This window comes from Budorcas taxicolor, chromosome 1 (assembly GCF_023091745.1).
Source record: "Budorcas taxicolor isolate Tak-1 chromosome 1, Takin1.1, whole genome shotgun sequence".
In the NCBI taxonomy this organism is placed as follows: Eukaryota; Metazoa; Chordata; class Mammalia; order Artiodactyla; family Bovidae; genus Budorcas; species Budorcas taxicolor.
In genome coordinates this window covers 7693430-7719927 of record NC_068910.1, presented here as the reverse complement: position 1 = coordinate 7719927, position 26498 = coordinate 7693430, and the positions used below count along the sequence as shown (strand labels likewise).

The 26498-nt window shown below is 41.1% G+C and overlaps 1 protein-coding gene across 3 annotated transcripts in view; it reads left to right on the top strand.

Moving 5' to 3' along the window:
* LRRC2 (leucine rich repeat containing 2) overlaps positions 1-26295 on the top strand; it is a 37694-nt gene extending 11399 nt beyond the window's left edge. For 2 of the 3 annotated variants that reach the window (XM_052647315.1, XM_052647239.1), the window contains exons 3-9: positions 3439-3646; positions 9338-9494; positions 14499-14635; positions 16254-16399; positions 18053-18208; positions 20706-20839; positions 24222-26295. In XM_052647315.1, the coding sequence (XP_052503275.1) occupies positions 3439-3646; positions 9338-9494; positions 14499-14635; positions 16254-16399; positions 18053-18208; positions 20706-20839; positions 24222-24271 (988 nt within the window). In that variant the 3' untranslated portion in view covers positions 24272-26295. The remainder of the gene's footprint in view (positions 1-3438; positions 3647-9337; positions 9495-14498; positions 14636-16253; positions 16400-18052; positions 18209-20705; positions 20840-24221) is intronic. The other variant, XM_052647169.1, reaches the window with a different exon arrangement.
* The last annotated feature ends 203 nt before the right edge of the window (positions 26296-26498 follow it).

Below are 26498 nucleotides of genomic sequence, written 5' to 3'. Positions count from 1 at the left end.
TGATTTCCTTTTTTTCTCTGTTCTATGTTGACTACCAAGACATGTGAAATAGTCACATCAATTTGTAATTTGTGATATAGGAAAGATGTATTGGGTAGGACTGAATGGGTATCTTTTCATTGCATTGCCAGAATCTAATTTCAGGTTCAGTCTAAGAAATGAAGAAGGAAAAATAAGAAACATTTGTCTGAAAAGTGTTCAGTGACTAGAAGACCTCGCTGTGGCTGTGCTGTTGGCTGTGAAATTTCTGGAGGACTTCTTCTATTAGTTCAACCAGTATCTTGTATCTAGGGTCTGGCCTGAATCCCTGACTACTATTAGAGCTACAGCTACAGGCAAATATTTAAGTTCATGTTTATCAGATGGTATTAAAATATTTAAATTATACTGACAAACTAATAATGAAAAGCAAATCACCCCAAGCCCCTGCTAGTATTTCCCAGAGGAGTCTACTTCTAACTTTTTTCAGCATTTTCTTCTGGTATTAAGTTCCTATCTCTCCATGAGCTGGTATTTTTAAATATATCTGTTTTATTACATTGTTTGGCGCAGTGGTAAAGAATCTGCCTGCCAATGAGGGAGATGCAGGAGATGTGGGTTTGATTCCTGGGTTGGGAAGATCCTCTGGAGTCGGAAATGGCAACCCACTCCAGTATTCTTGCTTGGAAAACTCCATGGACGGAGGAGTCTGGCAGGCTATAGTCCATGGGGTCACAAAGAGTTGGAGATGACTGAGCACGCATGACATTATTTATAGACTTCATATATAGATCCCGAAGCACCGGCTATTCTCCAGCTCAGCTCCCTGTGACTAAGACCTTCGTAGTAGTGTGCTAGCCAATGCCATCAGCAAGATAGTTTTCTCAAATGCTCCTGTTCTCCTAGATGAATGACAAAGCTACCTGAAGTGGTTTCTGAAGAGCAAAAAGTCTGATTAAGGGGGAAACATTTGCACATAGTCCTGGGGAACCAGCCCTGCAGAGATAAGGGATCAAGAACTCCAAGCCGCCATAATAGCAAGTGCAAACACCCTCAGGCAGGGGTTTGCCTGGGTGGTTCAGGGAAGAGCCAGGAGGCTAGAGTGCCTGGGCCAGAAAAAGTAAGGGAGGGAGCAGAAGTGGATGAGGTCAGACAGGCAAGGGGAGGGCACAGACCTGCAGGGCCTTAGGCCATAGTGAGACAACTGCTTTATTGGGTGAAACAAGAAACCAGTGAAAGATGTGGCCAGAGGCATGACGTGGTGTGGTTGACACTGTCACAGGTCCACTCAAAATGCTGGATGAATGTAGACTGTCAGGGGGCAAGAGTGTTCCCTGCTTAAAGATGCTGGTGACTTGGACCAGGATGGGAGCAGTTAAGATGGTGAGGAGTGGCCAGATTCTGGTAAAAATGACCTTATTTGCTGATGGGCTTGCTGTGAGATATAAAAGAAAGCACAGAGTCAAAGATGACCCTAAGGTTTGGGGTCAGAGCACCTGGGAAGTCTTTTTATTAAAATGGAGTAAGAAGCAAGTTTAGCAGGTAGACATAGGAGTTTGGGTTGGAACTTGTCAAGTTTGGGATGCTTTTTACTTATTCAGGTGGAGATGTTGGGAGGCAAGGAGGCTGGATTCATTGAGGACGCCTTGGCTGGAATGATATAATTGGGCCTTGTCAGCATATAGATGTATTAAATGCCAAGAGGCAAGGATGTCTGCAGACAAGGATGATCTGTATTGCTATCAATTTTCAGTCCCTGCCGAGTTGTAAAATAGCTTAGCCTAGTCAATGACAAAGCTGCATACCCCTATAGGATTGGATAAAATCCAGCAGGGCTCTGGCATTCCACATATCTACCAGTATCTACCAGTCTCTTGCTTTCTTGAGCCTTCCTTTTTTTTTTCTCTTACAATTGACAGTGTTTGGTAGTTAGGGAAAATCCCTGCCCTCAGAGATGTTCCCACGCCAGACTCTTTGCTCTGTTCCTGCCCCTGCTGACCCCTCGGCTCCTGGGCTTGCCTGAGACCCCAGAGCCGGCTGTGATTCTAGTGCTTTCTCCTTCAGGTACCACTTGAGAGTCTCCATGCTAGGACTGACCCTCCACTACAGGGTTTTTGTCTGTTTGTTCACTCAGCACATGTCTGCCTTGGGTCATGTAGAGACCAGGGCTGCAGTTGCAGCCTGTTTCTGAAACAGCCCCCTTTTTAAGCCCGGGACCCCGCCTGCCACCAAGTCCCTGAGTTGGGCTAAAAAGGGCCCAGATGCCTTCCTGAATGTCTTTTGCACTAAGTTCCTATCCAAGGCGGGCTACTTGTTTTGAGACAGTGTCTCTGTGTGATGGATTTGAAGGACAGCCACATCAAACCTTGTTTTGTATCACACAGAAGGTTAACCTATTAAATGCTCCAAGCAGATATAAAATCTCTAAATGGAGAAAGACCCCCCCCCCACCCCAGGTGCCCAACACTGTTGTAATGACCATGTGGGCATCAGAAGGGCAGTGAGATGTAGCCCATCGTCATGGAGCTTACGACCAAGCTGGAGGACGAAGAAAACTATAGAGTGATAGGTTAGAGAAGTATTCTGGCCTAGAGAATTCCATGGACTGTATAGTCCATGGGGTCGTAAAGAGTCGGACATGACTGAGGGACTTTCACTTTAGGGAGGTAGAAACGAGAAGGTACTGGGAGTAATGGGGAGGCTGAGGAGTCCTGGGCCAGCTCCAGTGTTTGACTGAAACTGGGGTTTATGAATAACAGGTTCATCTGTAGGACTGAAGTTTCCCAAGGTGGCTGGTGGTAGATCTTCTGAAGTTATATTTTATAAATTGGGGCTGTCTATATATTTCTATCCATATGCTCCTGTGTGCGTGCTAAGTCGCTTGAATCATGTTTGACTCTGTGCCACCCAATGGACTGCAGCCCTCCAGGCTCCGTGGGATTCTCCAGGGAAGAATACTGGAGTGGGTTGCCATACCCTTCTCCAGGGGATCTTCCCAACCCGGGGATCGAACCCGGGTCTCTTAAGGCAGGTTCTTTACCACTAGCGCCACCTGGGTTGATGGCTCCTGGAAGATCAGCAAATTCCTGCACTTTAAAAAGTTGCATTTAAAAATAAATTGGGGTTGGCACCTTATAATATCAAAAGATATTGTAATTAATCAAAGGAATAGGTAATTTTGGTTAAAATTTCAGCCGTGTAACTCCTGTATTTTTAGTCAGATTTGCTAATAATTCACAACTCTGAAAGTTTAAGATTCCTACCCACTTCCCACCCCCCAGATCCCCTACTGCAGAGGAAACTGGAAAGGAGGGGCGGGGAGAGGGGGCGGAAGGGGAGGGAAGGGCTTGTCTCCGGCTGCTGGGAAACTGCAGGTGATGAGAATGACTGCGCATGCGCCCAGGTGGCCTGCTCGACTTCTCCAGGCAGGTGACCGCGACCTCTGCCGCCCCGTTTTAGGATAAAGGAGGAGTGGAACTTCGTGGCCGAGTGCAGGAGGAAAGGCATTCCCCAGGCCGAGTACTGCAAGAACGGCTTCGTAGACACCAGCGTGAGGCTGCTGGAACGGATCGAAAGGCGCTCTCTAGCTGTGCAGAGCGCGCTTTCCAAGGAGAGAGACAAACGGAGCAGTGAGTTTGTGTTTGAACTTTCCGGGGATCACTGGAAGGTGAGTCCACGCGCTCCTGTCCCCGCAGCAAGTGGAGGCTGGTGCCGTGCTGCGGCCAACGTCTGCTGCTTAGGCTGAGCTCAGGGCATTGACCTTGGTCCAGCGGGCGCTCTCGTCTTTAGAGAGGTTTTTCTCTGGATGCGGAGGATCCCTTGCCTGCTGTAAGCTGAGTTCCTGCATCTTTTCTGCGGTGAAAGACTGTGTAGTCCTGAAAAGAGCTCCCCAGGCTGGCGCAAGTCTTTAAAATGCCTGATTCTACCATCTTTCCCCACAGACATTAAAAAATAACTCTTTGCCTTTCTTTTTTTTTTTAATTTAAAAACCCTGAGCATGTAACCTGCCTAACACTCCTCTGACTTTGCTGACTTGTCACAGAGTGCGGGGCTGCAAAGGAATTTTGCAGTCAGATTTTCTCTGAGATTCTGAGGCCAGGGCAGAGATGTCTTCTCTTTCTTTCATCAAGTGTGTATGGGTCCTTCCTGCTCCCGCTCCGCCCAGGTTGCTGCTTGACTTGGAGAGGCTGCCTGTGGTCTGACAGTTCCTGGTTGAGGCAGCACCTGGGGTGGGTATGCATGGGGTAAGGGAATGAGCTCAGGCTCTCTTCCCTTCAGTGGGACAGGCTTCTCTGGACCTGCCCTCCATCTCTCTGTATGCCACTGTTTTGTGGCCGAAAGGCCTCTGGACCGGAAACTGAGTATTTGGGGGTGATCCTTTATTGGCCCCCGTGACCTGAGGCAGTTTACTCCACTTGCACGCATTTCACCTCCTTCTCTGTCAAATGGTGCTGCTGCTTGCCTTGACCCCCTCTGAGGGCCCTGGTGAGGGTTAAATGAGCAGATACTCTGTGACACTGACCCATTAGCGACACATCCCTATAAAAATGGGAGAGACTATGCCTGAAACCTCTTCAGTGGCCTTTCTCCTGCATCCCCATCACTGAGATCAGTGCCGCCTTTTCTGGGGCAAGAAGGAGGGCCTGTCTGGAATTCTAATTAAATATCACTGATAAATCATTCTCAGGTACCATCATCAGACCTGACCCCAGACCCCTGGGGAACCTGCTGAGTCCTCTCGGCTCACAGCACCTTTGGAAAACCACTTTACAGAGCATTTAGTGAGTGCCTGGTGTGGTAAGGGGATAGGAAGAGGGTTAAGAGCCAGGTGGCTCGGGACACTCCAGGGTGAACCCTGTGGACAGTGTCTTCATTACTTACAGTCTTTCCATCCCCTCCACTCTGCTCTCTGAGCTGGTACCCTATCCTCACTGGTACTCGCCCCAGGAGAGACTCTGGGGCCTCCAGCATTCATCAGTATGAATTTCAGTTGCTGTTTTCCCTCCCCAGAGAGATTTGTGTTTCAGTCTTGCCTCTATGTAAGGAGTGATAAGCTCCATTAAGGGATTTTCACCACGAGTATTAGAGTGCATATGGCAGCGAGGGAGTTCTGGCCTCTAGCATCACTCCAGGCAGCAGGCCTGGTCCCTGCAGGAGGCCAGCATGGGATGGAGCTTCTGGGGCTTGGGGACTGGGTGGGGAGAGCTCGCCTGGAGTCCCTTAGAGCTGGCTGTGGGGCTGTGATCTGTGACTAAAGGTACCTATTTGGAGGTGGTACTAGGGGGCTAATCATTCTTTGTGAGCTGGAAGCACCCAGGCCCTGGGCCCTGCTCTTTCAGGAAGATTTCTCCAACTTTATTCAACATGTCTTCAATAGAAGATTTCACTTCTGCTGTCTGTCAAGTTTTCAGTTTTCAAGAACTCTCTGTTTTGTGAATGCATGCATCCTGTGATGTGGCTTTATTTTTCTACTTTTATAGACATTATAAAATTTAAGATAACTCTTAAATTTTTTTTCCCTGTTTTCATGGGGCTTAAAATTTTTTTAATTTATTTGGTTTTGGTTGCACCGGATCTTTATTGCTGCGAGTTCAGTTCAGTTCAGTTGCTCAGTTGTGTCCGACTCTTCGCGACCCCATGAGTCACAGCACGCCAGGCCTCCTTGTCCATCACCATCTCCCGGAGTTCACTCAGACTCACGTCCATCGAGTCCGTGATGCTATCCAGCCATCTCATTCTGGGTCGTCCCCTTCTGCTCCTGTCCACAATCCCTCCCAGCATCAGAGTCTTTTCCAATGAGTCAACTCTTCGCATGAGGTGGCCAAAGTACTGGAGCTTCAGCTTTAGCATCATTCCTTCCAAAGAAATCCCAGGGTTGATCTCCTTCAGAATGGACTGGTTGGATCTCCTTGCAGTCCAAGGGACCCTCAAGAGTCTTCTCCAACACCACAGTTCAAACGCATCAATTCTTCAGCGCTCAGCCTTCTTCACAGTCCAACTCTCACATCCATACATGACCACAGGAAAAACCATAGCCTTGACTAGACGGACCTCAGTTGGCAAAGTAATGTCTCTGCTTTTGAATACACTATCTAGGTTGGTCATAACTTTTCTTCCAAGGAGTAAGCATCTTTTAATTTCATGGCTGCAGTCACCATCTGCAGTGATTTTGGAGCCCAAAAAAATAAAGTCTGACACTGTTTCTACTGTTTCCCCATCTATTTCCCGTGAAGTGATGGGACCAGATGCCATGATCTTCGTTTTCTGAATGTTGAACTTTAAGCCAACTTTTTCACTCTCCTCTTTCACTTTCATCAAGAAGCTTTTTAGTTCCTCTTTACTTTCTGCCATAAGGGTGGTGTCATCTGCATATCTGAGGTTATTGATATTTCTCCCGGCAATCTTGATTCCAGCTTGTGTTTCTTCCAGTCCAGCGTTTCTCATGATGTACTCTGCATAGAAGTTAAATAAGCAGGGTGATAATATACAGTCTTGACTTACTCTTTTTCCAATTTGGAACCAGTCTGTTGTTCCATGTCTAGTTCTAACTGTTGCTTCCTGACCTGCATACAGGTTTCTCAAGAGGCAGGTCAGGTGGTCTGGTATTCCCATCTCTTTCAGAATTTTCCACAGTTTATTGTGATCCACATAGTCAAAGGCTTTGGCATAGTCAATAAAGCAGAAATAGATGTTTTTCTGGAACTCTCTTGCTTTTTCCATGATCCAGCGGATGTTGGCAATTTGATCTCTGGTTCTTCTGCCTTTTCGAAAACCAGCTTGAACATCTGGAAATTCACAGTTCACATATTGCTGAAGCCTGGCTTGGAGAATTTTAAGCATTACTTTACTAGCGTGTGAGATGAGTGCAATTGTGCAGTAGCTTGAGCATTCTTCGGGATTGCCTTTCTTTGGGATTGGAATGAAAACTGACCTTTTCCAGTCCTGTGGCCACTGCTGAGTCTTCCAAATTTGCTGGCATATTGAGTACAGCACTTTCACAGCATCATCTTTCAGGATTTGAAATAGCTCAACTGAAATTCCATCATCTCCACTAGCTTTGGTCATAGCGATGCTTCCTAAGGCCCACTTGACTTCACATTCCAGGATGTCTGGCTCTAGGTGAGTGATCACAACATCGTGATTATCCGGGTCGTGAAGATCTTTTTTGTACAGTTCTTCTGTGTATTCTTGCCACCTCTTAATATCTTCTGCTTCTGTTAGGTCCCTAAGAAGTTCAGGTTGTGTCTTTTTGTTCCTGCTGCTGACCTAAGACTGAGCAGGTCAGGAGGCGCTGGGTTACCATCTTTCAGCTTTCTAGCTACTAAGACTTTGTTGCTACTGCCTCTGTTCTCTTTCTCTTTGCCCTCTTGTAAGGTTTATGCTTTCAAAAAGGAATTCTTTTACTGTCTTTTTTCATAGAGAGGAGCAGAAGTATATGTGTGTGTTCAACCTGCCATCTTTGCCCTGTTCCTTTTATTTTTTTTTAATGTGCTATCTTAAGATTTTTCCCAGGTTATTAAAAATGGTTATGGATATAATTTTAGAAGACATTGTAACTTTTGCAAGCGTGCTGTTATTGGAAGAGCAATATGAGAGAAGTTATTTATGAGGCACTTGACCATTGAAACTTCAAGAAAGAGAGTGTTGTTATGACCTGGGGTCGGCTCCCTGATGCCCCTGCTCCTGTCTTGTCTGAGCTGCAGAAGGAAACCGTCTGGTCTGGGGTGGGTGGCATTTGGATCAGGATGAGGAGGTGCTGAGATGGATTTGCCAGGCCTGGGTGCTGGGGTCAGTCACGCAGGGCCCTGTGCTGGGAAGGGCCCTGGGCTTGATTTAATGCTCTGCCATCTCCGTCTTGAAATTCTTAATAATTTTTAGAAGGGGCCTGCATTTTCATTTTTTCCTAGTTCCCAAAACTACGTAGCTAGAACGTACCTTAAGTAACCCATTTAAATGTCTTTGGATTTCAGTGTTCCTCTTTGATTTATTTTTAATAATTAATTACTGTTTTGGCTGTGCTGAGTCCTCACTGCTCCTCGGGCTCTTTTCTAGTTACGGTGAGCAGGGGCTGCTCTCTGGTTGCGGTGCATGGGCTTCTCATTGCAGTGGCTTCTCTTGTTGCAGAGTGTGGGCTCTGGGGTGCGCAGGCTTCAGTGGTCATGGCTTCCGGGCTCTGGAGCACAGGCTCAATAGTGGTGGTGCATGGGCTTAGTTGCTGCACGTCATATGGGATCTTCCTGGATCAGGGATCGATCCCCTTGTCTCTTGTATTGGCAGACAGATTCCTTACCACTGAGCTACCAGGGAAGCCCTCAGTTTTCTTCTTAATGGGCCTGAATCATGCCCACTTTGCCTATCTTGCACTGTTATGTGAAACCATATTAAAGATGAAAGGACTTCTGTAAGTTACAAGCTTAATCCACATATTCAATAGCAGTGATCCTAAAGCCCATTGCAAGTACAGATACCAAGCAAAGGGTCACTGTGGACGCTCTGATTGCTGCCTCCACCCCGCCCCACCTCTCCCCTGTACATTCCTGCCCCACTTTGCTGATGGTGTGCTGTGGTCAGCTCTGTAAGGTCAGGGGACATGCATGTCTCTCAATGCTCAGCACACTTTGTTGAAGTAGGGGCTTGTAAGCCCATGAACTGAAATTCTTCAGCTGGCCAAATAGCCCCTCTAAGGTCTAAGGCATTTCTCAGTACCTTTACGATTTTATCCCAGAACACTTGAGGCAGGGAAGATCCTGGATACAGCTGAGTTGCTCTGTGTCACTTCAGAAGTGAGGGCCAGAAATGGCGTGCCCTTGAGATGTGGCTCAGCATCCAGGTCGCCCCACTGTCCTTCTCAGCTCTTATCCTGTTAAATATTCATAAAAATATTTAGAAATTTGGCACAGCAAATATTAAGTCTTTATCAAATATTTTAAAAAGTAACTATTAGTAGTACAGAGGAAGGGAAATGGAGCACACATTTTAAAATCCAAGTTGTGGCCAGATTTTATTTTTAGACGATGTTAAATCCATATGTTGTAAATAAATAATTTGTATGTGGCTTGGGGTGGGAGCCTGGTTGTCAATGGCCACCCGGCATTTGATTTTAATAATATGAATTCATGGCTCATCTGCTACTGGGGAGTTACTGACAGCCACAGCATCTTGCTTTCTCTTTGGAGTGGCTGCAGAGCTGGCGTGCGTGCATGCTTGCTAAGTCAGTTTAGGCGAATGCTGTCACCCGCGCTCACTCTCCTCTGGGTTTTGGAACAAGTGTATGTTTTCCTTGGCTTCATGCATTCTGCCTCTGAACTCCTACACGGTGAGGAGCTAGTTCTGACCAGTGGGTTCCTTTCTGTTCTAGGAGTTCCCAGATTCTTTGAAGGAGCAGACGCATCTGAAAGAATGGCACATCAGCAATACTCTGATTCAAATCATTCCTAAGTATATCGAACTGTTTCAAGCCATGAGGATTCTGGATCTGCCAAAAAACCAGATCTCCCGTCTTCCAGCTGAAATTGGTATGTTCCTCAGCTGGAACCTTCCGGCCCCCTTGTCTGGGAAGCAGGTGACACGGAGAACTCTTCCTTCTGCTGCTGCCCCAGGACGTCGCTGGGTGGGGCTGTTTCGTGTCTCTCCAGAGCTGCTGGTTCACGTGTCCCCTCTGGTGGTGATGCCAGGATCTCCCTGCGTAACTCAGCAGTGCTGACATCTGCCACTTCCTTAGAAATGGCAAGTCTCATGAGTGAGCAGTGCTGTGTTTCGAAACTTTTTGTTTTTTTTCTTTTAGCTTTAGAAATACGAACATGCAATAATGTATTTATTATAAATATAAGATTGAATATATTGCTGCCACATATGAGTCCATTGATGAGCTTAGTTTAGCTTATGGTTTTATTTTGGTCCAGATTCTTTATTTTCAATCATTCCGTTGTTCTAAGTGAAGTCCATGATAATGATCATCACTGCTTCTCTTTCTCTCATGTGTGAAGCACATGGCTGTTCTGGGCACATAGTCATTATGATTCTTCTAAGACACTCAAGTCTTTCTGGAGACATATCATCCCCATAAACCTCTGTCATGAGCAGGGCAAAATAATTAAACATTCTAGAAAGACGTAAAATGTAAAGTCAACTCTCTCAGCAAAAATTATTTCCTGGTATCAAAATTATACACATATCCAATGTTCTTCTAGAGCTCTACATTGTAGCTGTATTTATAAATATATGTTAAAATATATGCCCATTAAATATATTTATATGTATGCTTATGTTAACGTATATGCACACTAAACATACTTCTGTAGAAGAGCTTACACCGTGTTCTCCAGCCTAAGCCTTCTTTTCCCTTATCATACCTTGAAGATGGGGATGGACTCTAGGGTCAGGCTGATTGGGTCTTTCACTTACTGAAAGGTCACCTTAGGCAGGTCACTCACTGGTTTTCAGTTTCTCTGTTTGTAAAATGGTGATAATAATAATATCTACTTCTCAAGGTTGTTGTAAGGATTAAGTAGTTAATACAAAGAAAGCATTTACAACAGATAAACCCTCAACATTTGCTAGCCACTACCACTATCATCGGGCTTCCCTGGCGGCTCAGCTGTTAAAGAATCTGCCTGCAATACAGGAGACCTAGGTTCCATCCCTGGATTGGGAGGATCCCCTGGAGAAGGGAATGGCTACCCACTCCAGTATTCTGGCTTGGAGAATTCTGTGAACTGTATAGTCCATGGGGTCACAAAGAGTCAGACACGACTGACTAAGTGACTCACTTCACCACTCTTATCATCATCATTGTTATCTTTATACAAATGTTGTTTTTCAATATCAGAATATCCTATCCTTCCTCATTCTCCCTAATGGCTGAGTGATGATTATGGTATGCTTTATTTAACTTGTTCTTTAAATATTTTACCTTTAAACTAAGTTATTGGATACTAGATCTAAGATTCTGAAGACACAATTCTAGTCTGAGTAACTTGGGCAAATACTTTCATTTTTTTGTACCTTAGTATCCTCCTTTGTAGGACAAGGGGTCAGACTAGGTGATTTTTTTAATAATATTTGCCACCTTTAAAATTCCCTAGTTGAGTGTTTTTGCATGTCAAAAACACTGTGGGAGGGGAGGGGAAAGAAATCTCAGAAACTTTACACATTCTATTCTGGATATAAGTCATACATAAATATCTTATCCAACTTGTAACTTTGAGTCTGGCTCAGATGGTAAAGCGTCTGTCTACAATGTGAGAGACCCGGGTTCGATCCCTGGGTTGGGAAGATTCCCTGGAGAAGGAAATGGTAACCCATTCCAGTACTCTTGCCTTGAAAATCCCATGGACGGGGGAGCTTGGTGCAGGCTACTATCCATGGGGTCTCAAAGAGTTGGGCATGACTGAGCGACTTCACTCACAAGTCAACTGAATATAATTCAGCCAGATATACCTGTGACTTTGGCAGAGTCACAAAAATTCTCCTCATGTGGCTGAGAAATATATCAGATTCTTGTGATGGATAAGTATAAAATTTTTATCATTACATAGGGCATTCATAAGAAAAGTAAGGGTCAGATAATAAAAAGAGAGTCTTGGAATCATTTAGGCGATATAACTAGCCCTTGTTCTTTTCTAGGGAGTTATTTTCTGTTGCTTGCTTGCTTCTTAGATGCTAGTTGAGTTATTAACTTGGAGTATTTGGAATATATCTTCTTTTCAAACACAACTATTGTGGACATTTAGGACAAATCATTCCAAATGTGCTGAAAAGAACTAAACATATACTAATTCAAGACATAGTCTTTTCCTGGTGGAGTAGGTATAACTCCTTACACACTAGAGATAAATTAAAAAAAAAATCAACAGAATGTGATAGGCCAGAAAGAGGAGTGAAGGGTTGTGTGTTTTTCTGTTTTGTTTTTGTGTTTTAGCTTTTTTATGTTGAATGGCTATCTTTTGTAAAGGAGGTGGAACTGGATCTCTTACAGAGCTGTTTTAGAGAATAACTGAGCATTGTCTGAGCAGAGTGGGCGAGGGGAAGTGGTCACCAAATGGGGTATCCTGTTTCTCATTATCAGGACAATTATTTCTGACATTTGACATCAAGGAATTAAACATGACAGTTAGTGGTCCTCTTAACTCTGAGGAATTATCATTAAATGGGTTTAAAATAGCTAATTATTGAAATCGTTTAAAACTGTTTACTCAACTAATTTAAAGTATGTAAATTCCTTAATGCTTTCTTTGGGCTCTAGAAGCTAGAAGCCTCTGGACAACAAATTGTACCCCAATTGGATTATATTTTGCTCACTGGCAATTAAGTCTGAGGGCCCTGGGAGGATGGGCTATATAAGTAGGGAGATTTCATTTCAGCTGGAAAAGATCCTGGAACATTGCAGGAAAGGATAGACTCATTAGCTATTTAGAAATATAATATGCTGGAGCTATGATGCCTGTCTTAGTCCATTCAGACTGCTTTAGAAAAACAGACTGGATGGTTTATAAAAAAAATAATTTTTTTTCCTCACAGTTCTGGAGTCTGAGATTGGAGTGCCAGCATGGTGGACGGAGGGCCTTTTTCTGGGTTGCACACTTCTTCCTGAATCCCCATGTGGTCGAAGGGGCCAGGGAGCTCTGTAGGATCTTTTCTACAAGACCATTGATCCCTCATGGACCTCCACCCTCATGATCTTACCCAACCGTAATTAGCTCCCAAAGACCCCACCTACTAATAATAACATCACTTTTGGGCATTAGGATTTCAACATATGCATTTTCAGACCATAGCAGTGCCTTAAAGGTTTTATTTTGGTTTTTGTGACTTGGGACCCTTGTCACATGGAAAAACTGTTTTTTCCTGGAACTTCAGGTGGCTCATGGTGCTTGATGACAATGCTGTTCACTCTCTCTGATGGGGACTACTGGGTTCATCTCAGATGAATAATGCCAAGTTCTTATTTGTTGAGAGAGGAAAAGTAGTGTTTGTATAATGAGATCAGGCATCATGAAAATGTGGCAAGGAGAACAACAATGTGAATACAAACACATACAATTTCTTTATGTCTGTAAATTATTAAAATGTTATATCTGAGGTAGACTTTCCAAAGCTACTACTTTTTCTCTGCACTAGCTGGAAGGAACTTATATACAGTTTTCTCTCCAGTTACCTCATCTTCTCTTTGCATCCCCTTGCGATAAATGCATGTACGGTTGGTATAAATGTGTCCTTAATGTACTGGAGCAAAGGGCTCCACCAACCAGATCAGGTAACTCTTTAATAGACAAATTTACTCTCCTGAATCTGGAGACTAGACAACTTAGAACATTCACACTATCTGTGCCAATCTTAACTTTCCTTATTTAGACTAAAGAAGGTTTGTGCAGTGTGACCCTGTCTTACAGAAGCTGGGCCTGTGGAGAGCGTTAATCTGATCACACGCTCCCCAGCCCTCCCCATAAGAGAAACAGTCTTATATTAGCCCCTGAATCTGTCCTGCTATATTGACACCAAAACCTGATTGTACGGTTGCAGTTGCAGTGTATACCAGGTAGGTAAGTTAGAAGGGCCACTGATTTTCACAACATCATCATCATCTTCTAACAGTGAGACCACAAAAATTGACTCAAAAGTGGCTCTACCGCCAATATACTGTCTTTGTTTGTTTCCCTTTCTCAGTTATAAAATGGCAAGAAATTTTGTATTTTGAGTGTCTGCTCTGCAAAAGTAAACAATACTTTTGGTTTTCTAACTTTTAAAATTAGATTAAGAATGTTAAAGTAATGCTGTAGAGCATGTGTGACATGATTTTTGGAATATTAAATATATTTACTGTTGTTCTGGTTTCTGATTTGAAACTGGTCATATGTTTAGTCAGTCAAGACAGAAGTGGGATGTGGGCTTTCTCCATCAATCTGTTATTGCCTAATATTCTTAGTGTGTTCGCTTCCTGCCTGTGAAAGGGATTTAGGCTTTTTAAAAGCACATGTATTATTTAGGAAGCACAATATGTCATAATTAATAAATGCAAATATGAAGTGAAAGATAAATGAATTCCATGCAGCCTATGAACAGTCTCCTTGTTGAAGTCATTTACAGTGTACATTGAGCTTTGTGTGTATTTCAGTACTTAGCTTGCCTCCAATCAGAGTCTGCCCCTAGAAACTGGACCACTTCAAAGCCGCTGCCTGTTACTTCATCATATGAGTTCAGAGAGGTTTGCCCTCTGTGGGTTTTGGGCCCTGACTCAGTCTATGTGGAGGAAAAATCCCCCACATCCCCCTTGCCTATAGTTTCACAAAGGATTAAATAGATAAAAAACAAGCAAAAAATGCTCTGATCTATGACCAAAATGCTCAAGATAAAAGATGAGCAGACATTTAATCAGAGTGCTTAGGAAACAAACACAAAATTATGTTTCATGCCTTCGCCACCATCATTTATACAGATGTTTTACATCTTCGTTTTGCTTTTTGTCCTTAAAAGACCTTAATGAACATGCAACCATGCCTGTTGATTTTTTCTGATAACAGGTTGTTTGAAGAACCTCAAGGAACTCAATGTGAGTTTCAATCGTCTGAAGAGCATTCCTCCAGAACTGGGAGACTGTGAAAATCTAGAGAAACTGGATTGTTCTGGAAATCTAGAATTAACTGAGCTCCCTTTTGAAGTAAGAAAGAAACATTTTTGCATGGTGATTCACTTTTACTTGGTTTATGACATGGAATGGTCTATAATATGGGGAAAAAGTTTTAGAAGATAAAATCCATCTTTACTTAAGTCACATTTTCATGACATTTTAATCACCCTAAACCAGCTAATGTAAAGTCTTTAGAAATGTGCTTATACTTGGCTACAACCCAAATTTAATTTCAGAGCTGCTATCAAAAGAAAACTAGGCAAAATAAATCCTATTTTAATGCAAGGTATTTTTATTTAATGTCTATTTAATATGTGATGCCTGATGTCCATAGTGCAGATCCCAACTTGTTTACCCATAATGGAGAAAAAAATTGGAAACAATTGGAAATAATGTGGATAAAATTTTTAAAAATTTAAATGCAGATAAGTAAAACAGTCCAGAGATATGATTCGAGAAGTCCATTAATTTAAAAATATCCATTTGTTTCTTTTTCATCTGTATTCATTGGGGAAGTGATTTTAAATTATTTTCTGATAAAACGGAACAGATGAAAGCCAACAGTTTTTGTTGTTAAAATAAAACTCAACAAGCTTCTTGTGCTTGAAGAGCGATAAGGATCTCACAAATCCTGCTGCTAATGAATAGGCTAAAAATAGTGTCGCTGGTGAGGCTCTGACAAGGCCCTGGCCACTGACTCTGTCTAGTCCTGGAAGGCATATTCTTCTTCTTTCCTGGAAACTTCTGGGTGAGAGGGAGTGGCTGCTTCCACTCTTAGCACCTATGTGACCTGGGACATGCCGAGGGATGGTCCTGGTGAGGGGGCACAGCCAGGGCTCAAGATTCTCCCACAAGCTTCTTGTTCCCCACTCCTCCCATCTTTACAGAGAGGCCCAGTCCTCTCCCAGATGTGCAGGCTGGCAGCAAGCCAACTCACCTTTGACCTCTCTTGCTCCCGTGCCCCATGTCCACTCCATGAATAAGTCCTGTTGGGTGTGCCCTTCCGAATAACAGTGGAGATTTCTGATCGTTTGCTGTGGCTCTTTACCAATTCAAGTGTGAGTCTCCTGAAGATTTGCCAAAACCCATTGAGACAGGCTTCGCTAGGTCTCACGACTCTTTGAGGCTTACACTTTGTCTTCTCTGGCTTTGTACATGCTGTTCTCCACCTGAGTTTCCTCCCCAACCTTTCTGCCTGTCAAGGAACCTCAGGACCCAATTCAAACACTCTATTCTCTGTGACTCTTTCCGGACCCCTGACTCTCACCTCACTCCTTTCTCTGTGTTACTGAGTGTTGCAAATTGGAAACTTCTTCACACTAGTTCTTACTACATAAATTTGCCTTGCTCATTTATGAAAATATAAACACCTCAAGGGCAGCCAACTATGAGCTATTCATCTTATCACCCCTAGAAGGTAGCACGTGAACAACACACAGTAAGTGTTCAGAATATATATGATATTTATCTGTTTTGCATATGTTCATATAAATGCCTTTGGGAAGAGATGTCAATCTAAAATTAATTGCCACTGTTAAAAACTAATTAGACACAACATTGTAATAAGTCAATGCTACCCCAATAAAAATTTTAAAAAATAAATTAAAAAATTAAAAAGTAATTAGAATATTCTGTTATTCCTTCCTAGTTAAGTAATTTGAAGCAAGTTTCATTCGTAGATATCTCAGCAAACAAGTTTGCCAGCGTCCCGATCTGTGTCCTGCGGATGTCTAATTTGCAATGGTTGGATATCAGCAACAATAACCTGAATGACCTGCCACAAGACATAGACAGGTAGCTACTTGCATCCTGAAGGTGCGGTACATGAACTAGTCACTGACATTTTAAACATGCCCAACACATGAGTGTTTTCCAAGATCAACTGATTTTCCAGAGTTTCTTGGTTCTGAGAAATTAGTTTGGTTCTTTATAGAGTAAGACAGTTGTCAGTCTACATCGTACAGATACATGTACAGCTGACGCTTGAACAATGAGGGACTTAATCTGCATATAATTTCTTGCTGGTCTCTGTACCAAGGGTTCCTCTGCATCTGCACATTCAACCAACCACAGGCCCATGCAATACTGTAATATTTACTGTTGAAAATATCTGCACATGAGTGGACTCACGTAGTTCAGACCTATGTTGTTCAAGGGTCAACTGTATATATATATATGTATATATATATATACAGTTTAAACACAATATATATACACACACATATATATGTATATGCGTGTATATATATATATATATATATATATATATATACACACACAATTTGAACACATCTTTGTTTTACTTTAGTCCTCAGTAGAATGGAAGTTTAGCTTTCCCTTACTTCCCAGGAGTAGAAAAGTAAATTCATTATGTATGGAATAGAAACATATCATTCTATATAGGCTATCAGGATACTTTTTATCAGTTTCATTTATTGCTTTATTATACATAACGTTTCAAACAAAATTGATATGCTTAGTAAGGTTTTCAAATTCTCTCCTTGTAGCTATTTCATTTTTAAAAAAATAACTATTATACAGAGTCATGTAAGATAGATTCATTCATTTATTCAATCAGCCAATATTACTAGGCTTCCGTATGGCAGGCCCAAGAAGTAGGCTGAGTTTAAGTGTGAAGGAAACAAACTTTCTGGCCTCCTGGACTCCATAGTGTTCATCATACAGTAGCATAGTAAGCTGTTGGGACACAGGAACTGAAAATTGCTTGGTCCCGAATGCCATCTCATGACCTTTCTCTACTCCTGGGACATGTGATGTATATGGATGCTTTCCTGGTTTATGAGACTAAGTGGGAATTGTTTTAGTTTGATACACAAGGGGAACTTTGTGAAATATTTTGTGGGGTCAGTCAAAATTTTGCAGATGAGTGAAATAAAAAGCTAGAGAGGTAGGCATTGAGCTAGAAGAAAATGGAAAACAGAGAATAACATACTTGGACCATATTTTGCTCATTTCCTTCTCACTCTGCAGGTTTATTAATATTTTAAAGTTAAAGTATGAGGAGAGAATAGTAACTGTATTCTCATAAGAGGAAAAATTTTACCAAAATATGTTTATTCTCACTACAGCTCTAATATGATTTCTTTCCCATATCTACCTGTGGGAACAGAGCAGATACTAGATACACTGATACACTGGTTTTATAAGTTCCATCATGGCCTACTATGTATTGTGTAATTGGCTTATCCTGCTGCTATATCTGTATCTTCCATTGCCAATTAATTCAGTAAAAACTTAAAAAACAAAAAACCCAAATCGTGTCACCCAGTATAGCTTTATTTAAATCGTGTAGCCAGTTTATTCTTATAAGGGTCATATATAAAAAATAAACTAAGTAGGGATTTCCTACTAGAATTTATCTGTAATTCACTTTGCTTGGCTGTGAGGCGAAGTCCTTGAGTTCTAATCCCTTTCACGTCTTCTTAGGCTAGAAGGACTGAAGACCTTTCTCCTGTACAAGAACAAGCTCACCTACCTTCCTTATGCCTTGCTTAACCTAAAGAAGCTCACCTTGTTAGTCGTCAGTGGGGACCACTTGGTGGAGCTCCCAACAGCCCTCTGTGACTCCTCCACACCTTTAAAGTGAGTAGACAGCCCAGTAGAGACCCATTCAGACACAAGGTAAGAGCGAGGAGCCCCTGGAGCCTGGGCCTCCGTCTCAAGAACCAAGTTCGATGGTTCTCCTATTCTGAGAACAAGAAATTCTGGTGCTTTCATATGGAATTTTGAAGTCTTTGGCCAATGGCATGGGGAGGTATAGCTCAAGGGATTTCTGGATAAATGCTACCTGCTGGCTGAAGGCCCAGAGGGATATGTGCCCAGGGCACAAATACACACACACATAGATAAATACATATAAAATCATAAGTAACATATAAAAAGGAATCTGGATTAAGCCACAAATTAAATATAGGAAGGAAGCTATAAAATGAATGAGAATTGCCATGTTAATGATGATAACAATGATAGATACATGATGATGTATTTAACACCTGTCCATCTTGAGACCCCATTTAAAATGAGGGGAAAAAAACGTATAGACCCACAATGATGAAAGAAGCAGCTAAGGCCCTCACAGAATGAGAAGTCCCAATACATTTCTGGGAGATACTCAGCAGAGGCACACTGGTGACTGATGGAAATGGGATGAAATAGGCCGAAGCTCAGAGAGCAAACCGAGAGACGAACCATATCCTGGAGGACTCCAAAGATGCGTGGTAGTCGGATTCCAGGTATGGAAGGTATAGGCTGAGTCGTGGTGCTAAAAACAGAAGGAGCAAGAGGAAAGCGTCATACAAACGGGTGATCCCCTGCCTTCCAGATCTCTTCCTTGATTTCACTGGGCAGATCACTCAGCCCACTGATCGAAAGTGTGAGGTTTGCTTTAGGGAGGCCCTGAGGGAATGACCCTGGACTTTCGTGTTTGGAGATTCCCCAGGGGACTGATTTGCTCCTTTAGTGGTCAGCTGCAGCGGGGCTGTCCACTGGGCAAACACTGTCTGCATATAAAGATGCCCAGACAACATTTTGCTGTCTCATTTTCAAAATACGAAGGTGTCTGTAAGACTTACCAGATAATTGTCACAAACATATAAATGTTATAAACTGGTTTTCAATTCTAGAATCACACTGCAAAAAAGATAGAAAAGTTAAATGTGGTTACAGATCGGAACGTGGATGGTGTTGACATTAACAATGTAAAACTACACAATGTCTGTGATGTGCTTTGAAATGCTTCAAAAAATCAGATGGCTTGATGGGTGGCTAGAGGAGTGGGTTGATCGGTGGATGGGTATGTGATAAAGCAAGTACAGTAAAATGTTAAATGTGGAACCTAGGAGTGGGCCCAGGGGTGTTCACTGTAACATTTTTCAACTTTGTTGAATGTTTGAGAAAGTTGCATAATGAAATGTTGAAAAAAGAAAAGTATAGATAAAAATTGGGGATATAGAAGGAGTTGAATATAAGGGGAGGATACATTAAAGTATTATAAAAGTACATTAAAGTATTTTTCCATGGTAAAAGATAATTCCAAATAGATTCAGTAAAAACAGTGATTGACCAATGACAAATTTCTTTGAGATGGGAGAGGAGCGAAGGGGTAGGGCTGCTTTACATAAAAAAGTATCATTGTGCTATTCAAATTTTAAGATATGTACAGTGATTACTTTGATAAAAAATGAAGGATGATAAAATATAGTCATATGTCTTATTTTTGGATTAAAAAAAGTGATAAAAATTCAATGAAAGAAATTGCAAATGAAAAGTTAAATGGATCTATATATATAAGAAGTAAAGCCTTTTTGCTTTCCCCATATTTAGCTATGAAATAAAGTTAAAAGGAAAATTAACTGGGATGTATATATATATGAAGCTAGCAGCTATGTGGCTGATATCATATATATACACATATATGTGTATTTGTAATATAGGTATGTAACATCTCTTCTACAAACCAAAGACAATAGACTAAATTCCCTAAGACTTAGGGCCTACAATTGCAACCAAAGACTGTTTGAAAGATTTCCTATTTTGAGTAGATATATTTGTAGAATCTTTCACATCAAAAGATCTTTCAAAATTGTGAAGAAATTAGGTCAAATGCCATTTTGGCTTGTCTCCTTTAGCTTCTTTTTTTTTTTTTTTGTCACAGTAGTCCGTACTTTAACTATTTCTTTGATGGGGATTTCATCTGAGTCCTTTTCAACATAGCCACAACATTTTAAGAGTTTGCTGTCACTAATTGGGAGTAATATCAAACATAGTAAGGCATCATATCTGATGGAGAGGTTAAGTGTTATTGTTCACCTCATGCCCACTGTCCTCTGTCTGTGGCTAAGTACCTCTCATTTTCCCAACAAGCTTCTGCACAGTCTGGTGTAAACTGAATCCAGTAATCCTACTGGATTACCGAACAGTGAAATTCCACTGGTGACACTGTTATTATGTGGTCAGCTGTGACTTCCAAGAAGAAGTGAGAAATTGGGATTTAGTGCCACAAAGGTTGACTTCTGAGATTTTTGCACAATTACAAATGCACAGGTGAAAGTGGTGGTATTTTCCATATTCTCTTGAATAGATTTGTAAGTCTTATGGACAATCCTCTTGAGAATACCCAGTGTCAAGATGGCGATGAAATGGAGAGTGAACGAGATCGCCAACATTTTGATAAAGAATTTATGAAAGCCTATATTGAAGATCTTAAAGAAAGAGGTAGGTTATTCATATTTAAAATTATTTAACATGAGTGTATAGAATTCCAATCACTTATGCAACACATTTATTGCTGTAAACCAAACTAAAGAAAACTTGATTGGTTAGGGGCAGGTTACTTTGTAAATTATTTTCTATTTACCAAAAAAGAAAAAGAGAGAGATACCTTTCCTTTCGTTAAATAATCGAAATTTCCTACTGTGTTAGCCTGCTTAATACATCCTCAACCATGTGACAGAGAAGCTGGGAAACATACACTTAAAATGTGAAGGTTGCGTTACTAACTTTCTGTGGGATCGTAATGAAATGATATTGATAAAATAGTATTTTAATTAATAGAACAGAGGTTTCCATGTCAAAATCCATTTAAATTTAACTTTTAAAAAGTCATCTCTTATATAAATCAAAGTACACCTATAGAATATCACAAAAGGAAAAAGAAAATGACAGATTAGTGTATGTATGGTAAGTCACAGTCGTGTCCGACTCTTCTGCGACCCTACATACTGCAGCCCTCCAGGCTCCTCTGCCCATGGGGATCCTCCAGGCAAGAATACTAGAGTGGGTTGCCATGCCCTCTTCCAGAGGATCTTCCTAACCTAGGGATCGAACCCACATCCCTTACATTTCCACTAGCAGGCTGGTTCTTTACCACTAGAGCCACCTGGCAGATTAGTAAGTAGATGCGTTTAGTTTTGGTTTCGCATAACTAAATGACACAGAGGAACAGGGCAGTCACAGTACCTCAAGAAAGGGCGGAAGTGTTTTTCCCAGTGGCTGTTTCCAAAGTGTTCCAGAAGCCTTAGAACGCCTTCCTCTTTTCAGAAACATAGACTCAAGGAAAGGCATCAGTTAGTCTTCGTTCCGAGGATGAGATGGCTGGATGGCATCACCAACTCGATGGATGTGAGTCTGAGTGAACTCCAGGAGATGGTGATGGACAGGGAGGCCTGGCGTGCTGTGATTCATGGGGTCACAAAGAGTCGGACACGACTGAGCGACTGAACTGAACTGAGTCTTTGTTCTTCTTTTTTGCTGCCTCTTCTTTTTTTTTCCTTTTCTGAGTGTAGGTCCCCACAAGTTATCTCTTAATTTTTCCAGTTCTCTCTCTCTTTTTTTTTTGGTAAGCTGGATACAGGCCTGAATGAAAGATGTTGTGCATGTGAATTTAAGGAGGATGTAGCCCTGGCCCCGTGACTCTGAAGACAAGCACTTGGAGACAGGTTCCCTCAGTCACTCTCAGAAAGTATTATACGTGTGAGCTTACTGCTCCCTTGTTAGTAGGTATCTGAAGATGATAAGTCACATTCAGATATTCAGGTATCTCACGATATTAATGAAAAATACCATTTATTGGCAAAGTAAAATTTTTCCAGTTAAAATAAGAAAAGTTCTATACAGTTACCTCTCATGTGTTTGTCCATCCTTAATCCTGAATCCTGAAGTGTTATGAAATAAATTAGAAATTTATATGAAACATGAAACTGAAATACCAGAACCATTTATTTTGTCAAAATTTATCTTAGGGTTGTATAATTTTCCTCTTACAGAAAACTTTCTTGTATTTTATTCGTTTGTTCATAATCCTGTTATACTGCTATTATATAAAAATGTAAGAATGGATTAAAGAAAATAGGTATTAATCTTTCCATCTATGTGGCCAGGAATAAAAATGGTTTGATTTTAAAAGTTAACTTCAGTGATAATAGATTTTGAATCCATTTGTTTATTTCTAAATAATTATCATAATTCTATCCTTCTTATGGGCTTCCCGGTGGCTCAGCGGTAAAAGAATCTGCCTGCAATGCAGGAGATGCAGAAGATGTGGGTTCAAATCCCTGGGTCGGGAAGATCCCCTGGAGAAGAAAATGGCAACCCACTCCAGGATTCTTTCCAGGGATAGCTCATGGACTGAGGAGCCTGGTGGGCTGCAGTCCACAGGGTCGCAAAGAGTCACACGTGAATGAGCGACTGAGCATGCATGCTCACACTCACACATCCTTCATATATTCATATTAGGTTGAACTAAATGATATTGCCAATATTCAGCTGTGTTTGACCTACAAAAATGGTGATTTCTTAATAGATCAACCTAGATGTGGTTGGACATATGCTTTGAATTTTTTTAAGTTTCCTTCTTCTTCATCGTGCTGTCTTCTCTCTTTTCTCTGCTTCCCTTTCAGACTAATGTCTGAGTTAGAGAGTTCATCACTGTAAGGAGAAGATAGATTTAGTGGACTTCCTTGGCGGCCCAGTGGTTAAGACTTGCTTTGAATTTTTTTAAGTTTCCTTCTTCTTCATCGTGCTGTCTTCTCTCTTTTCTCTGCTTCCCTTTCAGACTAATGTCTGAGTTAGAGAGTTCATCACTGTAAGGAGAAGATAGATTTAGTGGACTTCCTTGGCGGCCCAGTGGTTAAGACTGCCTTCCAATGCAGGGGATTAGGGTTCAATCCCTGGTGAGGGAACTAAGATCCCACATGCCGCAGGGTGCAGCCAAAATAAATACATAAATAAATTTGTTTTAAAAAGTAGATTTAGTGAGTCTGTGAGGATGTCCAACCTTGTACGATTCAAGAATGGTGAAGAAGTGAGGCCTCTCCCTGGTTCTCACACTTTAGTGAACATGAGAATCAGCTACAGGCTCCACTCTCAGAAATTTTGAGTCATCAGGTCTGGGGTGGGGCCTGAGGATGTGCATTTCTCAGAAGTTCCCGGGTGATATTGATGCTTTGAGTCTGAGAACCATTGGTATAGACCAGCCTTCGAAAAAATCTGGCTGTGAAGAGAGGGTGTGCAGTAACCAGTGGGAAGAGCAGAAATGATAAAATGATTATTAATAAGATGGTGCTTGGTTTAGGAATAGCCCAGACTCCTCTTATAAACCATATCCCTTCTACCTGGCATCTATAGTTCTTAGCTATATATTTCTATTTTACCAACTTTTATTATTTTAGGCTCATACAGTTTCCGGTATGATGTAGCTTGTGTAAGGTGGTTGTAAAGATTGCAAAAGAATGAGAATTAATAATAAGTTAATCTTCAGGGCTTCCCTGGTGGTCCAGTGGTTAAGAATCTGCCTTCCAAGGCAGGGGACACAGGTTTGATATCTGGTTGAGGAACTAGATCCTATATGACACAAAGCAACTAAACTTGTGTGCTCCAACAAAGACACAGTGCAGAAAAAAAAAGAAGAAAAATATAAATTTAAAAGTTAAAAATCAATCTTAAATAATGCATTCTTCTATCTTAGGTCTAAATATCTCTAAAGCATGACTACACATTTGTCATGATTGACTTAATGGTGATGTAGTTAATTTTGATGTAGTTACACTTCATAATAAGATGTGGAGTGGTTGAGTATATTTTTTTCTTTTTGTTGCAGAATCTATTCCCAGCTATACCACCAAAGTATCTTTCAGCCTTCAGCTTTGATGCCATCCATCAGAAGACTACAGAATTTTCCTGACCTGTGGAGCTGTAAATCTTCCTGTTGTGGGATGTCATAGAGGAATAATAGCTTGGGCTTAAAGGCAAAGTCTAGAAACCACTGTCATAGTTGTTAGGAAAAATGATTTTCAAATTTCAAATATGTGAATACCTCTCTCTGTGGACTGGAGAATCGATAAATGGGTTTATATATTGATATTTAAAGGTTCATTTCCATTTACTTGTTTCCAAATAATACACATTTAATGTTTTAAAAAATATGTTATTTTAAAAAATTATCACTTAAAAGACCAAATTTTGAAGTTGACTGCATTGTTTTCGGAGATCCAGGGATAAAGGGGTGTTGAAAAGAGTATTTATATTGAATTAGTCAGATGAGAGTTTATTTTGTTATTTTGAAAGAGTTTTAATGCATCATTTCTTTTACTGAGGACGGTTTTCCTTGGGTTTATATACATTGTTATTTTCGTATGTTTTAAGTTGTATTTTACCAAGTTTAGGCTTTCAGGAAAGACTTTAGGTATAATCTGGGCCTTGAAGGTAGAAGGACGGGCTGGATTGTCTGCCCAGGCACTGGGCTCAGATGGTGCCCTGGTGGCTCTAGTGGAGGACGTGTGGACCTGGCTGGTCAAGGGAAGCCTGGTGGGGCCTCCATGGATGGTCAGCCTGCCACGAGTGGGCCTCCTGGGGTCCCAGGATGCATGCTGGAGCACAGAGCAGAGGCATTGTCTCTGGGGACCCGTCCTCCAAGATGGTCATATAAGGTAGCGGGAAGGACTAGTCCACACTGATGAGGAATCAGTCCCCCGCAAGGCTTCCCTGCAGGTGCCTCAGGAAGAGTTTGCTCACAGGTGAGCCACTGTGGTCCAGAGAGAGCAGAGGAGACTGAGTTTACATGGGCAAAGAAGGAGTTCATTAGAGGGCTTTGAACTTTGATATCACATTATAGGATTTGGAGAAATTATACAAATATCTTTTTTTTTTTTAATTTTAAAATCTTTAATTCTTACATGTGTTCCCAAACATGACAAATATCTATTTTTATACTATTATCTTGAGCTAAAATAAACAAGATTGTGAATATGTTGAAGATATGTTTAAACAAGTAACTTTTGTGACTTAAGATGGAAAAATTGCATATATTCATATATGTTTATATCAATCCACCCCTCTGTGGTCTAGCTGAACACTGTCCAGTAGAACTTGCTGCTGTGAAGGAAGGGCTCTGTATCTGTGCTGTCTAATTTAGTAACTGACAGATGTATGTGCTTCTTGAGCTCTTGAAGAATGTCTGGTGTGACTGAAGAACAAATTTTTAATTACACTTAAATTTAAATAGCTAAAGGTAAAAAGCTGTACCATATTGGACAGCACAAGTCAGGTCAGTTGGGTTTTTCAGAAGTTAATCAGGACTAGAAGTGGGCAATTTTTATTTCTTTATCTGAAAAACCAAAGGGGTTAATACTGACACTCAATATTTTGTCTTCATAGGTTTAATCATACTTCTAAATATTTTATTCTCAACAGATATAGAGCAGGCAGAACAATCTAAAGCCACATAGTAATGGTTCCATAGAGCACTGCTCGAACTTAAAGGCAAACTCTGAGAGGTAGGTTAAGAGATGAAAAGAGTAGGAGAGCCTCTTTTCTCAGTTAAGTGAGAAGTCACTTTAATTGAACCTCAAACAGTTGTGTTTTTATTTATACACTTTACAAATAAAATGCAAACTTATCAGTTGTACTGTGTGAATGATTTTGGAATTTTATTTCATGCCACAGTATATGTTACATAACAGCCAAATGGAAAATGTATCTCAAAAGGGGGGAAATGAGGGCTTTTACATAAATTGACTGTCCATACCTCATGTAAAATTTATTTCAATAAAACCAGTCTTTTGTGCAAAAAAACCCCTTATATCAATGTTACATAAAAATAACTGAAAAAGTACTGAATACATTGATATGTAATTATTTCATATTATATAACATCCCATAATGTTTATTATGTTTAATAACATAATTAAAGAAATACAGCTTAAATATGAGGCTTGTAGAAATACTCTTTACTTTACTCATATAAATGTAAAAATGCAGAAAGATTCTAAAGTAGATTAAGCATCTTAATGGAAATAAGAGAGATCTGAACATTTTACATGATGCATATGGATTGATTCATAATTTGGAAAAGTAATTTATGTAGAATATAGATATG